Source organism: Dendropsophus ebraccatus, chromosome 15 (genome assembly GCF_027789765.1).
Source record: "Dendropsophus ebraccatus isolate aDenEbr1 chromosome 15, aDenEbr1.pat, whole genome shotgun sequence".
Classification (NCBI taxonomy): Eukaryota; Metazoa; Chordata; class Amphibia; order Anura; family Hylidae; genus Dendropsophus; species Dendropsophus ebraccatus.
Genome location: NC_091468.1, coordinates 22,516,340 through 22,534,207, shown reverse-complemented (window position 1 = coordinate 22,534,207; position 17,868 = coordinate 22,516,340). Strand labels below are relative to the sequence as shown.

General features: G+C 45.1%; 1 protein-coding gene across 3 annotated transcripts; it reads left to right on the top strand.

Moving 5' to 3' along the window:
- The first annotated feature begins 4,700 nt into the window (after window positions 1-4,700).
- On the top strand, window positions 4,701-17,192 carry DEGS1 (delta 4-desaturase, sphingolipid 1). Of its 3 annotated transcripts, none has more exons than XM_069954715.1 (3): window positions 4,701-4,952; window positions 10,708-11,450; window positions 13,819-17,192. In XM_069954715.1, exons 1-3 carry the CDS (start codon window positions 4,871-4,873, stop codon window positions 13,963-13,965), a joined length of 972 nt encoding a protein of 323 aa, XP_069810816.1. In that variant the 5' UTR covers window positions 4,701-4,870; the 3' UTR covers window positions 13,966-17,192. The 3 variants fall into 3 exon arrangements, with proteins under 3 accessions (XP_069810816.1, XP_069810818.1, XP_069810817.1); XM_069954717.1 differs by lacking the exon at window positions 4,701-4,952 and adding an exon at window positions 5,322-5,407; XM_069954716.1 differs by lacking the exon at window positions 4,701-4,952 and adding an exon at window positions 7,941-8,022.
- Window positions 17,193-17,868: the final 676 nt, after the last annotated feature.

Sequence of the window (17,868 nt, the reverse complement as noted above, 5' to 3'; positions counted from 1 at the left end):
AATGCAGATAATTTCACTATGAAAAGAGCGTCCTTTGTGTAAATTGAAAACAACGTCCGCTCTTTTCATAAAAAACATGTGGTGTGAACTTAGCCCTAGGTTGTAAAATAAATATATAAATATTATGTATGAGGTCAAGTCCTCCAGAGAGGCAACAAGATTGATTGAAAATGACCTTGCACAAAGAGGTTATCCAGGATTAGAAATACATAGCTTTCATCCATAAACAGAACCACTCCTGTCCTCAGCTTGTGTGCGGTATTACATGAGGACCAGAGTTGAATTTGGAAAAGATGGCTCCTTTTTCCTTTCTAACAGTAGCGCCACGTCTGTGCACGAGTTGTGTTTAGTATCTAAGATTCTTTGAAGTGAATGAAGCAGGTATAGATTTGGATCATGATTTACGACTACAAGCAGGCATAATTAATGATAAATGAGGCGTGGGAAGATGCCACGCCTCCTCCCCGCCTTGTCACCCCCCCCCCCCCCCCCAAGCTCCCCCAGCCCGCCCATTGGGCGAGCAGGGCGTACGGGAGGTGTACGCCAGGGAGAAGGGGCGAATCTTTCATAAATGTCCCCCAACCTGTTGATGAATATGACACTTTTTTGTGAAGAAAGCAGCCATGTTTTGGTAATCCTGGACAATCCCTTTAACTCAGAATGCCCTAATAGGTCACTTGAAAATGGGTTTCCTGTTCCCAAAATCTGTTCTGTATTTTGTAGACACCACCTCCTGCTAAATAAAGCTTACATTAAAGGCATATTCACATCTCAGCTTGTTATATCTTATCTATAGTACAGGAATATGCAAAAGAAGAGCCCATGGAGCCTTATCAAAAAGTCTCAAAACACAGAACTAGTCAGATATCCCTCCAGCCAAGGGGCGGCTCCTGTAAGGAAACCACCAAAACCACCATATTAAGTGGCCCTATAAGTCAATGTAATGACAAGGGAAAAAACATCTATAGTACAAGGGATAACAAGCTGATCGCTAGGGGTGGGACCACCGGGGCCCCCAACAATCCTAAAAATGGGTATGCTATTGCCCCTAAAATGAGTGAGCCCTCCATTCATTGCAGAGACAATATGAGTGGTCGGACCCCCATGTTATTGGGCACAGCTTATAAAACATAATATCTATCTAAACTGGGAGAGAACAATTGTTCCAATGACTTTCCGCTGGGAGCCGTATCAGATTGGACCCGGCCTCCTTCTTTTTGTGCGAGGCCTCGCTATTTATTTACTTGTAGCAGCAGGAAGCCGGAGGCCTGGACGGAGCAATAATACCGAGATATTATAGAGAATGTGCCAACTCTTCCTGAGGAAACTAAGCCACGGCCTGCCATCTGCAGCTGCAGTCACTGTTTATAGGATGAACAAACCATTTTTAATAACTTCTATAATCTGGGCATGCTGGGAGTTGTAGTGCTGCAACAGCTGAAGAGCCACTCAAGTTCTATATAGTAGGATATGCTTAAAGTGTCACTGTCGTGAAATTTTTTTTTGCAGAAATCAATAGTCCAGGCGATTTTAAGAAACTTTGTAATTGGGTTTATTATCCGAAAAATGCATTTTTATCATGAAAAAGCAGTTTGAAGCTCTCCCCCCTGTCTTCATTGTTCTCCTATGGAGAGAGCTAAAGAAAAGACCAAAACAGGACAGCAAAGAGTTAATCTACAAATCCCTCACGGGATATCTCCTGTGACAGTCACCAGTGACCTGTCTGAGCTCAGATTACAGCTGTCACCCAGCTCCGTGCCTGTAATCCTCTGTTATCTGCTTTCTGCTGCCGGCTAACTCCCTCCTTCCTCCTCCCCCCTCCCCTCTCCCTAGAACAGACAGGGGACGTCTCCTGCAACAAGTCACAATTTTCAGATTTTTCAGAGTGGATGATATCGTGGTAAATACTTCAAATCAAAGTATTTTAGGAGTGATACCTTTATTGGCCAACAAAAAAACTGTTAGAGCTGTGAGCTTTCGGGATTCACAAGATCCCTTCGTCAGACAAGTTCACAAATGAATGACTTACAGAAACAGCACAACATTTTAGGGATGTTACAAGCCAGAAGGGAGAGACATCTGTGAATTGGGGAGGGGGGGGGGGGGGGGTGGGTGAGGGGGTATATACATCACATAGATAAGCCAGGGCAATAAAAAGGACTTGTTGTAAATTAAAGGTTATTTGGAAGTCCAAGATTGTTGGTCAGTTCAGTCTTATCCTAAAACAAGGCTACCATCCAATAACCATTGATGAACAGATCCACAGAGCCAAAAGAATTCCAAGACAAAGCCTCCTGGAATATAAGCAGAAGGAGGAGAACAGCCGGGTGCCATTGGTGGTCACCTATAACCCTAATATGAAGATCCTAAAAAAGATTGCTGCTGAACTACATCCAATATTCCAGAGGGACAACAGACTGAAAGAGATTTTCCCAGAATTACCTCTTCTTTCATTCAAACAACCCCCGAATTTAAGAAACCTCCTTGTAAAAAGCGCTCTGACATCAACAACAGAGACTGGCACCTTCCCCTGCAACAACAGAAAATGCAGCACATGTCCCCACATATTACAAACAAACACAATCCGCATCCCCAACACACAGCGAGACTACACAATCACAAATGCTTTCTCATGTACATCCTCCAATGTGGTCTACATGATAAAGTGTACACGATGCCCCACAGGGATTTACATTGGGGAAACAAAACAGAAACTACAAACTAGAATGAACTTACATAGACATACAATAAAAAGAAGTCTCAACACCCCTGTAGGCCAACATTTCTCAGGACTGGACCATAGAATAACAGATTTAAGGGTTATGGTCCTCAAAGGTCACTTCCAGAGTGACAGAGAGAGGAAAGTGTGGGAATTCAAATTGATAAAAACATTCCAATCATTAACACATGGATTAAACCTGGCACCTGGATTTATGACCCACTACATGGACACACTCCACAGATAAGACTGAACTGACCAACAATCTTGGACTTCCAAATAACCTTTAATTTACAACAAGTCCTTTTTATTGCCCTGGCTTATCTATGTGATGTATATACCCCCTCACCCCCCCCCCCCCCTCCCCAATTCACAGATGTCTCTCCCTTCTGGCTTGTAACATCCCTAAAATGTTGTGCTGTTTCTGTAAGTCATTCATTTGTGAACTTGTCTGACGAAGGGATCTTGTGAATCCCGAAAGCTCACAGCTCTAACAGTTTTTTTGTTGGCCAATAAAGGTATCACTCCTAAAATACTTTGATTTGAAGTATTTACCACGATATGGATTTTTCTGGCTAACACGGTACCATACTATACATTTTTCAAGAATCAGAGTGGATGAAAAAGAGGAAGGAGGGGGGGACCTGGGAAAAGGCTTTTTACATGCAGATAATGGCAGATTTGGCTAATAAACCCAATTACAAAGTTTCTTAAAATCGCCTGGACTATTGATTTCTGCAAAAAAAAAAATACGACAGTGACTCTTTAAGCGTATACATGGAGCCACTTTACGTAGACCTGAGCTGCAGTAACCCCTCACGGCCACTACACAATGTACAGTGCTGCTTCTGCCTCTGTATAAGTGGGTGCTGAAGTTCTGGCAAACGTCTGATCAGCAGGGTGATATCGAAATGACATTGATGATCTATAACAATAGGTATTTAATATTGTTTGGTAAACCCTTTAAAAGGGTGAATAACAGCGCCTCATAAGTCCTCAGGTTGTGTGTGGTATTACAACTTGGCTCCATTCACTTCAATGAAACTGAGCAGCAAAACCCACACCCAAACTGAGGAGAGAGAAGTGCTGTTTCTGGAAGAAAGCGGCCATCTCTTTCTAATCCTGGATAACCGCCATGTAATTTTTTAACCTATGGAGCACTGGAGGGCAAGCCGGGAGCAATGCACCTAACCCTGGTCTTCCTTTTCAGGACGGCTCTTGTTTGCCATGCATATCGTATGTCAGGAGCACCAAGGTTGATAGTGTATTTTTAGTGCTTTTTTTACACCTCAAAAACATTTATTTGACGTGTTTTGTTTTCTCCTGAATCTTGATATCGGTCCTTGTTTTGGCTTCTTTTACGTCTAATAAAAGTCTGTTTATTGGCTGCATTTGGTGCACAGACTTTTCAAACATTTGACAACCACAACAAAGACCTGTTTTACATTAAACATAAATGGAATGTCCGAGAAAAGCTATGAGTCCACACCACAATGTTCCCCAACTAGTGCCGCTCCAGACCACTACAAGCCCCAGCATGCCCTGACAGCTTTTAACACAGCAGGAAAGCTACAGGTTGGGGAAATCAGTGAAAAAGAGACTTATTTTTCTTGCCCATAGCAACCAATCAGAACGCAGCTTTTATACTATATTGTGTGCTTAAAAAAATGAAAGCTGTGCTGTGATTGGTTGCTGTGGGCAACGAAGATAGTGTTGTATCCATCGCAGGGACCACACCCTGGACCGTTACTCAGACTGTCCACGCGTGCCCTCATTATGCCCTTATTAGGTGTGTAGGCGTGGCTTCAATCACCCTTTCCCTACATTGATTGGCTGACGGCGCTTTCTTTCCTGGTTCTCCCAATCACGCGAGGGGGTACAGCGCCCCAGTAGCTGCATTATCCCCCCCCCCCACCTTTATGGATTTGGTACAAACCTTTCTTCTATTATATTGGTTTCGTTATGAAACTGTATGGGCGTGGTTAAGGGTAACACTGCCCCCTTTCTATATTGCGTCACGGTTTGGGGCGTGGCGTCGCGGCCGGCTTGTCTGTCAGTGTGGGCGTGTCGGTCGGGGCTCTGGTGTGCTCTGTGTGTCGGAGGCAGCAGTGCGCAGTGTCCGGGGCTCAGTACAGCGCTCACACCGCAGCCATGGGGAACAAGGTGGCCCGGGAGGACTTCGAGTGGGTGTACACCGACCAGCCGCATGCTGACCGCCGGAAAGAGATCTTGGGTGAGTGGAGACGTGTCCTGCGCATAGCGGGGGGACCGGCATCATGTCTGCCGCTCATAGGCTGTCCCTGTATGCCGCCGCATGGCCGCCTCCTTACACATCTGGCGTCATGGGGAGAATAGAGCGGTTTCGCATCGCGTCCAATCACGCATCAGTTTGCATTATCTTTGCGTCATAGACATGTATAAGCTTGAATTTGATTGGTTTAAGTGGTCCGAAAAACCTAAAGGGCAGGAATCGGATTGGATGAAGTGGGCTACACATATGTAAGAAGCTCAATCTGATTGGTTATGACTCCATATAAAGCTGGATTCTTATTGGCTGACACTGACTACTCAAAATCCTAAATTTATAGGAATCGGTTATGTCCAGCAGAGAACTAGAACTCTCAGCATAGCTGGACAGCTGTCTGTCAGTGATAGTGATGCATGCTGTGTGGACCCAGTGACCTCGCTGTATGTGCTGGTATTGGCCTGGCGGCGTTATTGGTGCCATAGTGTAATATCTGCGCCCTCCATTGTGTCTGTAGTAGGCTCTCTCCCTGTAGGATTCACCAGTTGGGCATAGTCTGTCTCTATGGCAGTTTTCTCCAACCTGTTGCTATCTGGCTGTTGAAAAACTACAACTCCCATCATGCACTGGCAACCTGTGACTTTTTAGTGATTGCAAAACTGCACTGCCTCTCATTCCCTAACCACTTGTCTCTATAACTCCTCTCATTCCCTAACCACTTGTCTCTATAACTCCTCTCATTTCCTAACCACTTGTCTCTATAACTTCTCTCATTCCTTAACCACTTGTCTCTATAACTCCTCTCATTCCTTAACCACTTGTCTCTATAACTCCTCTCATTCCTTAACCACTTGTCTCTATAACTCCTCTCATTCCCTAACCACTTGTCTCTATAACTCCTCTCATTCCTTAACCACTTGTCTCTATAACTCCTCTCATTCCCTAACCACTTGTCTCTATAACTCCTCTCATTCCTTAACCACTTGTCTCTATAACTCCTCTCATTCCCTAACCACTTGTCTCTATAACTCCTCTCATTCCCTAACCACTTGTCTCTATAACTCCTCTCATTCCCTAACCACTTGTCTCTATAACTCCTCTCATTCCTTAACCACTTGTCTCTATAACTCCTCTCATTTCCTTAACCACTTGTCTCTATAACTCCTCTCATTTCCTTAACCACTTGTCTCTATAACTCCTATCATTCCCTAACCACTTGTCTCTATAACTCCTATCATTCCCTAACCACTTGTCTCCCTCCAGATGATTTAGAACTACAACTCCTATCATCTATCCACTTCTATCCCTCCAGCAGATGCCATATATCAGGGATGGGGAGCCTTTGGCTCTCCAGCTGTTGCAAGACTACAATTCCCATCATGCCTGGGCAGCTGAAGCTTTAGATTCGGCTGCCCAGGCATGATGGGAATTGTAGTTTTGCAACAGCTGGAGGGGCGAAGCTGTGGCGTAGCTACCATGAAGGCAGACCATGCAACTGCTATGGGGCCCAGGCAAAGTGTGGTCTGCCCCTTTACCCCAGGACCACAAAGCCAATGAAGAAGTTGAAGTAGCACATGAGTATGCTGTGGAAGGTTGGGGTGCCTACACAGGATTCATGGGGCCCATACAGTTTTTTGCTATAGGGCCCCATAGGTCCTAGCTACGCCCCTGGGCCGAAGGTTCCCCATGCCTGCCATATATCAATGCCCTTCATGCTGTAACCACTTACGGCTCTCCCGCTGTTGCCAATCCACGACCCCGGCAACCTACCACTCCTCTTTGGTATTGTCTGCGCCACTTGAAGGCCTAAATGCTAAAAGCCTGTGTTCCCTAATTAGCCCCCCTATTGTTTAGAATGCCCCATTTCATTGACTTCAGTGCATAGTGTTAGTGACACTGGCCAAAACAAATACACTGCCATCCTGGCTAGCGCAGGGGGTGGAGCCTGACACAGAGAATCCTAGTGTCACGCTCCACCCCCTTGTGCCCCTGTAAACTTTATCCCTCTAAGAACACGTGTATGGGTCATGCGTACATATGAGGCCTTCCATCTGATTGTGAGCAGGTTCTGTACGTTTCGCCCCTCTTCCTATCTCCTCCTGATCTATATTTATACGCCATGGTGGCCCGCCCTTTACCCTGTGTGAGATGGCAGGGTAGATTACAGAAGGAAAGCCTGGGAGGATTAGACGAGCGTACGGTTTTAGCACCGAACTCCACGCCTAGGTGCGATAGACACGTGTTCTTGGCGGTCTGACTTGATACCCTCCATGCCGCCATATAGCACCAGTGCTGCTGCGTCACCTCTTTTGAAGTATTTCTGTGAGCGCTGGTTACCAGGCCTGGCTGGGAATATTTCTTGCCCCAGGGAATGGTATCTGAAGCCCCTATTTCACGGGTCGTCTCTCGGCGCTCGTTTGCTACTCGTGCCCCGCTCGCTTCTGCTGCTATTCAACGGGTCAGCAGCAAGTGGGTGAGTGAGGGAGGGGCGGCGGGGAGCTGCGGGGGTGGGGGGGCTGCCCGGGTGATCGCTGATCGTCTGGGCAGCCCATAGGATACAGCAGCTTCTGCTGCCGAAGCTCCTATTCAATGGAGCGACGACAGCAGATCGCTGCTATATCAGTCGCTTGTTTTTCAACATGATGATAATCGTTTCGTGGAATAGGGCCTTGAGGCTGGAGATGAATGGCTTCCTGGCAGTGATGCAGAATTTACTGTGGATCTGACACAACAAGTCTGCACCGGCGTGTGCTTCCTGCTCACATTCCTCCCATAGGTGGGAAGAATCGCTGACTAAAGCTTCACTCCTGCCAGGAGATCAGTCAGCAGACAAGACATTACTGTGTACCTTGGCATCTCTGGCTGGGTGACTACCCATGGGCAGGACATTCCCGGAATGGGTCAAAGATCTGACTTGGAGGGGATCCTGACTGCGAGAGGGGACGTGTACATTTCAATGGGACCCAAGTAATTTAATTTCACCTGTGGTGATGCTACAAAATCTGTGATGTAGCTGATAACAGAGAACAGTAGATTGCATTCATGTGCAGTGGGCATGGTGAGTAGTCAGACTGCATGGTTAGTAATTGCTGGGTAGATCAGACTACCTATTACACCACACATTTTTTCTGATCATGGTTAGGCTAGGTTCACACTGGTTTTCAGCATCCGTTTAACGCATCCGGTTTTTGCAAAAAACGCATGAATAACGGATTGCAAAAAACGGATTCATTTGTGTGCATCCGTTTTTTCCATTGACTTCCATTATTAAAAAAAACGGATCCGTTTTTTTTAACGGACAAAAAAACGTTGCTGACCCTATTTTTCTGGACGTTAAAAAAAACGGATCCGTTAAACGGATGCTGAAAACGCAGTGTGAACCTAGCCTTAGTGTCCTGTCATGTGCAGGGGGAGCGGCAGTCTCTTCCTGTCCATCACTCCATGCACAGTCGTGGGCGTGCAGCTTCCTTCCTGTCTACAGTCCCGGGTTATCTGGGTCATTGCTTTCTTTGTCCTCTTTCACAATATTACAGAAGTTTCCTTATGTTCTCAGGTGTCGCCCTGCAGCACTATCTCTATAGTAATTGATTGTATGAGGTTATGTGTGAGGTGTCACTGCTGCACAGTATACACTATATACTCCAGAGAGACCTGTATTAGTGAAGATCCTGGGTAGAGATGAGCAAATGTACAACCTAGGGCTGCTACCATCTTCTCCAGGCAGCGGGAGTCAAATGGCAATGATGGGGTTTGGGCCAAGGTGAATTTACTGTAAGATCAATGATCTCTAATTATGGGTCTGTATTCGGTTGTGAGTCTGAGCAGAACAACAATTGTAAAGATGTCATGATTAGCGGGGAAAAGCCAGACCATAGATCCTTAAAGGATTAGCAAAAGAACAGCGCCACCTATGTTCTCAGTTAGGGTTTGGTATTGGTGCTCAATTGCTTTGAAGTAAATGAAGCTGAATGTAATACCACACACCACCTGTGTGGCACTGTTTCTGGATGAAAACAGCCATGTTTCTGTAAGCCTGGATAACCCTCCCATGGTTTGTCCAGACCCTGTTGAAAATGCTTTGGTAGCAGATTACATCCCCCCCAGGCTCTAAGTCTCTGTTCACACAAGCTTTTCAGTATATACATCAAGAAAGCTCTCAGCTAAAAGCACAGGTTACGGGTGAACACACACACACAAACACACACACAAACACACACACAAACACACACACAAACACACACACAAACACACACACAAACACACACACAAACACACACACAAACACACACACAAACACACACACAAACACACACACAAACACACACACAAACACACACACAAACACACACACAAACACACACACAAACACACACACAAACACACACACAAACACACACACAAACACACACACACAAACACACACACACAAACACACACACACAAACACACACACACAAACACACACACACAAACACACACACACAAACACACACACACAAACACACACACACAAACACACACACACAAACACACACACACAAACACACACACACAAACACACACACACAAACACACACACACAAACACACACACACAAACACACACACACAAACACACACACACAAACACACACACACAAACACACACTGTGAGCAGCCTGGCTGCTCCGCATTGTTTGGTGATACATTAATATGTAATGATGTAAATGGCAGCTCTCATCTCAGTAATGGATCTCTGATGGCTTCCTATGGATTCTCTAGATAGAGGGAGGATGTAAATGGGAGAATAGTTGTCACGGCTGGGGTGTATATATATACACACATACATACAGATTGGGGCTCTGTACTACACAGGTAACAGCACACTGCTGATCAGCTACACTCTGTACTACACTTCAGCTTTTGTGCAGCAGGATTTTGCCCTTGGCCTGCAGTAGTCAGGATTCCTGTGTGTGCGGGGGAATTACAGGTTATAGAAAAATAATATACAGCTCGGGCCAAAAATGATACACAGCCGCTGCTAATACAGGGGTAGGGGTAACCTGAAATAAAATCTGCCAACAGTTATAGTTCACCCCATCCCTTCCAGCCCTGCAGTGTACAGGGACAATACATTACATACCCAAACTGTGCTACCTGCGGCAATGGTGGAGACATATGGAAGTGGCTGAAATATACGTAACATATAGAGCAAGGATGGGGAAACTTCGGCCCTTCAGCTGTTGCAAAACTGCAATTCCCATCATGCCTGGACAGCCAAACCGTTGCATGATGGGAGAAGTCTGCTTGCACCCCATTACTATTGAAGGTGGTGGCCACCCTTAGTGATGAGTATGGGGCAGAGATCTGTAATCCTCTACACCGCTGCCTTTATGGCTCAGTCCATGTGCAATACGTGACTGATAATGCAGCGGTCACATGTTTTATATCTCTTTGATGGTAACATGTTTATTATGTGTAATGTCACGTCTTTAAATGGTGCATTCACTACAATATAAGTTTTTTTGCCTCTTTTGTCGTGGCTCTCCAGCTGTTGCAAAGCTACATTTCCCATCTTGCCCTGACAGCCACTGGCTGTCAGGGCATGCTGGGAGCTGTAGTTTTGCTACTGCTGTATATTGAATATCATCCTCATATAGGATAATGTACCAGTATATTTGATTGTAGGCCGTGACCACTGTCCAGTTTAGTTGTCACGTCAGTCAATGCCAACTTACTCTAACGTCATCTTGTTTCCTCCCCAGCCAAGTATCCCGAGATAAAGAGACTCATGAAGCCCGACTCCAACCTAATCTGGATCGTCACCACAATGGTCTTCACCCAGTTCTTGGCCTTCTACCTGGTGAAGGACCTGGAGTGGAAGTGGCTGATGTTCTGGACCTACGTCTTCGGGAGCTGCATCAGCCATTCCATGACTCTGGCCATCCACGAGATCTCCCACAATTGCGCCTTCGGAAACAGCAAGGCCTTGTGGAACCGTTGCTTCGGGATGTTTGCCAACCTGCCCCTCGGCCTTCCTTACTCCATCTCCTTTAAGAGGTACCACATGGACCACCACCGCTACTTGGGTGGGGATGGCATTGATGTGGACATTCCCACTGACTTTGAGGGCTGGTTCTTTTGCACCCCATTGAGGAAGCTGGTGTGGATCATCCTGCAGCCGCTCTTCTACACAATTCGGCCCGTTTGTATCAACCCCAAACCCATCTCCCGTCTAGAAATGATCAATCTGGTTGTGCAGTTTTCCTTTGATGCCATGGTTTACTATTTCTTGGGTGGGAAGACTGTGGTTTACATGCTGGTGGGATCTATCCTCGGCCTCGGGCTTCATCCTATATCAGGGCACTTTATCGCTGAGCATTACATGTTCTTAAAGGGACACGAGACCTATTCTTACTATGGGCCACTGAACTACCTGACATTCAATGTCGGCTACCACAATGAACATCACGACTTCCCGAGTATTCCAGGAAAGAACCTGCCTTTGGTAAGAAACTTATCTTTCCCTCCTTTATTAGGGATGAAGTAATGTATGGTGTACACACTGACTTAGTAGATCTCTACGCCTTCCAGGGGACAGGGAAAAGGGAGGAGGGAGATGCAGCTGCAGCTTCTTATTCCGGGACTTTGCACCCCCTCCCCTCCTCCTCCCTTCTCCCTGTTACTGTTTTACATTGTTGGATTTTTTTTGGTGACCAAGGAGGTTTCTGAACATTGACTTAACCCATTATATAAAAAATGGCTGATGTAACTCTAGTAGGGACATTTTACATTTTAGGCTTTGGTTGTTTTAATTCCCTCTGATTTCTGTAAATGCAAATTCCTTAATTGGGTTATTCACCATAATTTTTTTTTCTTTCAAATCAGCTGGTGCCACAGCTTTGAATTTACTTCTATTAAAAAATATAAAGTCTTTCAATACATATCAGCTGCTGTATGTCTTGCAGGAAGTGATTTTTTTTTCCAGTCTGGAGAGGAGAGGTTTTTTATGGGGATTTGTTACTGCTGTGGACAGTTCCTGACATGGACAGAGGAGGCAGCAGAGAGCACTGTCAGACTGGAAAGAATACACCACTTCCTGTAGAACATACAGCAGCTGATGAGTGCTGGAAGACTGGAGAGTTTTTTTAATAGAAGTGAATGACAAATCTCTGGCACTTCCTGGCACCAGTTGACTTGAAAGACATTTAGTTTGGTAAACAATCCCTTTAAATGGGAAACTATAGCTGCATCTTCCTCCTCTCCCTCACCTTCCTGTCTCTAGTTACTGTTTCACTCTAGATGGATTATGCACATTGAAGTAACACATAATATACCCACTGGCTGTTGTAGATGCATAAGCTGTAGTGCTGCCAGAAATGTTGGGTCTAACATGCAACTTGTATAGAACAGTAACAGGGTGAAGGGAAGAAGCTTCTTATTCAGGGAATTGGCATCTCCCTCCTCTTACCTCCTCCTTGCCTCTTGTTGCTGTTTTACACTAGATAGTTGTTGTTGTTTTTTGAGTGACTGATTATGGTTTTTGGACATTGAAATTTCATGTATCCTTTAGATTTTGGTTTTTTTTTCCTTCCATTTGTATAAAAGCACATTCCTTGACTAAGTAGCTGTAGCTGCATCCCCCTCCTCTCCCCACCTTCATGTCCCTAGTTTTTTGTTAGATGAATTATATTTTTGTTGGTTGTTTGTTTGGCCCACAGCTATCTTACCGGAACCTACACTATGCACGTGAACACTTATGTTCTTAATGGACTGAGGGTTATGCTGCTGTACGCAGCTCTGTGAGAGTATAACCATAGATAGGTATAGGTCTGAGGGAGCTGCTACCTGCACTGACCGCATCCTCATGTGTTATGTCTATACAGCTGGATGGATCCCAGGTGAATGATAAGGCTTGTGTTACAGGAGCCTTCGACACCTTATCAGATGGGCACTGTACCCAAGGATTAGGGGGATTACACCTCCTGCACCATTACTTGTCAGAACAGCAGAGCTATCCCTGTTGTGCGTCTATTCGCCGTAGTACACTCAGACATAAAGCTAGAGCCTGACGTGAGGACGTGAGGGAGCACCAAGCTGAGAAACCAGTGATAATCTTCTGATTGACCTTCTCAGGGGGTGTGGCTCAGCCATGGGGTGGGGCTTATCATTAACATATATCTTACTTTTTTTTTTTTGTACTGCATACTGGGCAGAGGGGGGAGGCTCCTGCTGCAGCCTGTTGTATTACAGCCAAGACATAGGATAGGGAGGAGGAGAACATGGCTGCTCTCCTGGGACACAGAGAGAAGATTTCTCAATTGTAATTGGTAAAGGAAAATAATATTAAAGGGGAATTTCTTTTATGCAATTGTGATTGGGCTGCTGCCTAATAGAAGAAAAACACACCTGTCTTACCTGCTCAGCAATTAAAGGAGTCATGTGGAATTGCCCTCGCTACCAATCGGAATCCGACCCTGTAAGTGCTGCACTGTGGGAGAGGGCTGGTTCACAATGGTGGGCAAGTGAGGAACATATTCTATTTCACAGCAGCCTAAGCACAGTTACCTCCCTTCCAGTCACAGCAGATCAGCCACCTCCTAAGCATGTACAGGACTTACCACCTACAATTCACCATTTTCAGGCTTTGTGGTTTCACCCTCCCCTGTAGGAGCAGTCTGTGACCGCAGCTGCAGGGAGAGATGGAGTTAAGAATGGGAGCTGACTGCCTTGAGGGTAGGAACCAATATCCAGTCTGCAGGGACCAATTACTGGTTTCAATGGCAACCCTGACATAACACATTCGATTTGCTGGGACAATTCCTTCAACCCTTTCTGTATCTGTCACTGATCCATTCTCATGTTCCTTTTTCCAGGTGCGGAAGATAGCAGCCGAGTATTACGACCCTCTGCCCCAGTACACGTCCTGGGTGAAGGTGCTCTATGATTTCATCATGGATGATACGCTTAGCCCCTATTCCCGTGTCAAGAGGGAACTCAAAGGAGAGATAAAACAGGAATGATTCCCGGAGCCTCCAGGACACTCACTTTGGCCCTCAAGGGTCCCATGCGCTTTAGTCTTGGGAATATGGACTCTGCATTACGAGAACCCTCACAAACTTCCTCCAGTTTTACACTCCAAATGCATCTAATATGAGGGAGATCTTTTATTTTTTTTTGTAATTTAGGCTTTGGTTGTCTAAGGGTTAAAGCATAACCATTCCCCATAGCGGCCAATAGGGATGACAGCCTGTGACATCACTAAGGCGGCCATAATGTGCACTAAACTGCCTTCAGAATCACAATGAAATGGGAAATTGTAGCCATGGCTCTAGGCCCAGGCCGCATGTTTTCCAGAAATGTTGCGGCAGAGGAGCAATAATGGCGCGCTGGAGGCGCCCGCTAACTGCGGATGTGTCCTATCATTTCAGATTGCTTTAATGCAGACCTGCCCTGCGTATCCCTCAAAGGTCTCCTAGAATATATGGACAGTCCACAATAAATTTATGTGTGTATGAAAGGCTGTCCTAACCACGCTCGCCTTATCCCCGTGTGTGTATGGATGTAACTGTATAGAATGACTAGATAGTATGATGTGTGTATAGGTGCAGACTAGTGTACCCTGTGTGTAGGGGCTAGCTGGGGACTGTGCTATAGAAAGGAGCTCATAATAGGAGAATTGAATGTTTAGATTTGCTATAGACTCTCATTGTCTTTTTAGCTGACAACTCTCTCTCTCTCTCAACACTGCCATAGACGTGGACGCTCAGCCAAGCTGAGCATGCATGTGTTCTCAATGGGTTGGAGCCATTGTCAAGCTCCCACAAGGGCAAAAGGATTGAATGGTTTAAATTCGGCATGTCGGAATAGAGAAGGTTTGGACATGGGTCTTATTACACTTTGCATTGGGTCGTTCTACACATGAGTCAACTTTAACTGCTAATGGGCCCTCCCTCCAACACGAGGTTCATATAGTATGTATATCAACCCTTATATGTTATGTACTTGTCTATAGGGTATTTTTATTATGTTTATTACTAGCTCCTTTCTCATACAAAAAAGTCCCCAGCCCCGTCCAAACAAAATCCTGTTAAGAATCCCCTTTAATTCAGCCCCACTGCTTTAATTATAAAACCAAGTGTCCTTCTTTGCTTTTATTGCTTCTATGTATTGTGTCCTTGACCAGCGGCACTCCACGTGGCTTTCACTGCCAAGCATAGTTATCTTATCAGCAAAGTGAAAGACAGCCTGGACTATGGCTGTGACCTTATTACTGTGAATTGGTCACAAGGTGACAACACGGCATCAATATGATTGCTGAATCGGATGGCAGAGGACTTTGTACTTGTGGAGTCACTGGAGGATAGCGTCCTGCAGCGTCAATAGTTATCCCTGGATCCAAAGTCATCAAGGTTGTGCTGATATATAAAGATAAGAGTAGTGGTCTCCAGCTGCTGCCAAACTACAACTCCCAGCATCAGCTGGAGACGCACACATTAAAGAGGAATGTAAATGCAGCACTTTATATAGAACATATCAAATGCTTACAGCACCATACATACAGTGTGGTCGCGCCTGGTACTGCAGCTCTTCCCATTCTTGAGCCTATAGCAGCTCAGACCAGCCTTATTGTAAGAAAGTTGTGGCTAATCCTAACTTTTTTTTTCAAATGGTCTACCTTGCCATTTTTTCACTTCTGGCAAATTGCTGCACTCACTTTAGGGTCACAACATTTGTATTTGCCTAGAATGATGATTAAGGTTTTTTTTTTGTTTCTCGGCTCCTCCCTAAAGTTTATGAAATTAACTTAGGAATTAAAAACCGGTGCTACGGTGTAACCCTGAACCTGTCCTTACTGCCACAATCCTCTGTCCACTAGTTTACAGTGTTCTGTGTAAAAAGAGCGCCCTCGGGGGATACAACTCTAATATGTTCCAAGACTACTTATCCAGATTTGCTCAGTTCTATATAAACGCTTGGCACGTTGTAAGGAAAACTATTCCCCGTCTTTGCTCAGATGACCTTTGTCACGAGTGACTTGTGTCGGCAGCGCTGTGCCAGATAAGCAGCTCCCCTCCTCCTCTTCTCGGCCCGTTCACTACTTAGTTAACAATGGCACTTTTCACTTTCCCCACTTTTCACATTGCTGTCGTCTGGGGCTCAGCTGATCTTACAGAAGCCACGCAGGCAAGCGAACGGACAAAGGATCCTGTCTGCAACACAGCAGCTGATGTTGCTTCACATGTTTGCAGAGCAAAGAGTTAATATATTTGTGATTAGAGAGCGATGAGTAATTTACCTGTGGGAAAAGCAATAGGATACCTAGATTATCCTCTTGTACACCTGGAGAAGGAGCGGTGTACTGTTAGGTCAGTGATTTCTAGCTGCCCTAGGAACATGCTGGGAGTTGTAGTGGAAACTATTTTGCGGTCTGTCAACTTTAGTTCACTGCTAAAACTATAGTGTAAACCCTCTATGTAGAACAGTGGTGTCCAACCTGCCATCCTCCAGCCGTTGCAATACTACAATTCCCATCATGGCTGGATAGCCTGTCCAGGCACAATGGCGATTAACAATTTGCAACAGCTGGAGGGCCTCAGGTTATACACCACTGATGTGGAAGTTGACCATATCCTGGACCAGGTTGGTGGTATTCAGCAAAGATTACAATACATTCTTCTTAGCTTTACCAGCAGCTCCTAGACCATGGGTCTCCAAACTGCGGCCCTCCAGCTGTTGCAAAACTACAACTCTCATCATGCCTGGACTGCTAAAGCTTTGCATTTGGCTGCCCAGGCATGATTGGAAATGTAGTATTGCAACAGCTGGAGGGCCACAGTTTGGAGACCCATGTACGTTAAGCTGAATGCCCGTTCTTGCTGTTTTTGTTCCGTAGACTGATACACTTTCCATAGAATATAATTTAAATATTCCTCCCTGTGTCATGACGCCTTCTCTGTGTTCCAGGACGAGCCCCATACAGATGCCCTATTACCCATGTGTCACCTGTATAGCAGAGTCCATCCATTACGCAATGCTCTGCAGATGAGACTGCGTATGTCCTGCCGCTCTGGTTCATTGGTAATAGGGAATCTGGGTGGGGCCTGGTGGTGACAGCTTCACATTCATCTTTTCTCAAACCAAAACTATGCCCAGACTCTCTTGTTTAAGCTGCTTTCGTAACTTTGTCAGTATTAAAAAACGGAAAAAAAATTGTTGTTATTAAAATGTATTAAATATTCTTTACAAAGTCTGTTTTTCGTCTTTTGCAATGGTGAATTTTCACTTTCACAATGTATGAGTTAAGGTAAAGTGCCTGCATGTCCCATCACCTCCCTCTGACTCGACTTTTGAATATATTGGACTATTATCTGTAAAACCCGCTGGGGGCCTCCTGACATGCTCCTAAAATAATCAGCCCTAAAGCTGCCTGGAAAACACTGATACAGTCAGAGGCATCTCCCTACTACGTATAAACAACGGACATTATTTTGAGTATCAAACAACGGACGTTGTTTTAAGTGAAAAATTGCATTGAAATCTGTGGACAAAGGCCTGGAAATAAATATGAACGTTATTTTGATGGCCGTAGCCAACCAACGGCTGCTGTTCAATAAGCTGCGTGAAACAATGGCCCTTGTTTGCATTGATTCCAGTGCGAATCATTGCATTATGAAATAAATGGCCATTGTTTTAATTAAAAACAACAGACGATCTTTCAATAAAGAATACAGGGTGTGAACATAGCCATAGGCTGTATCCATGTTTTCCATGACTTCCTAAGGCTGCTAATCTGTACTGAAAACATGTTGGCACAAATGAATTTGGTGAGAAATGTGTAAAACCAGACATTCTTAGGGAAATGCCAACCTATTCTACCACTAAACTAGCTCTACGTGTTTCACATGTTCTGCGCCTTTTTTTTT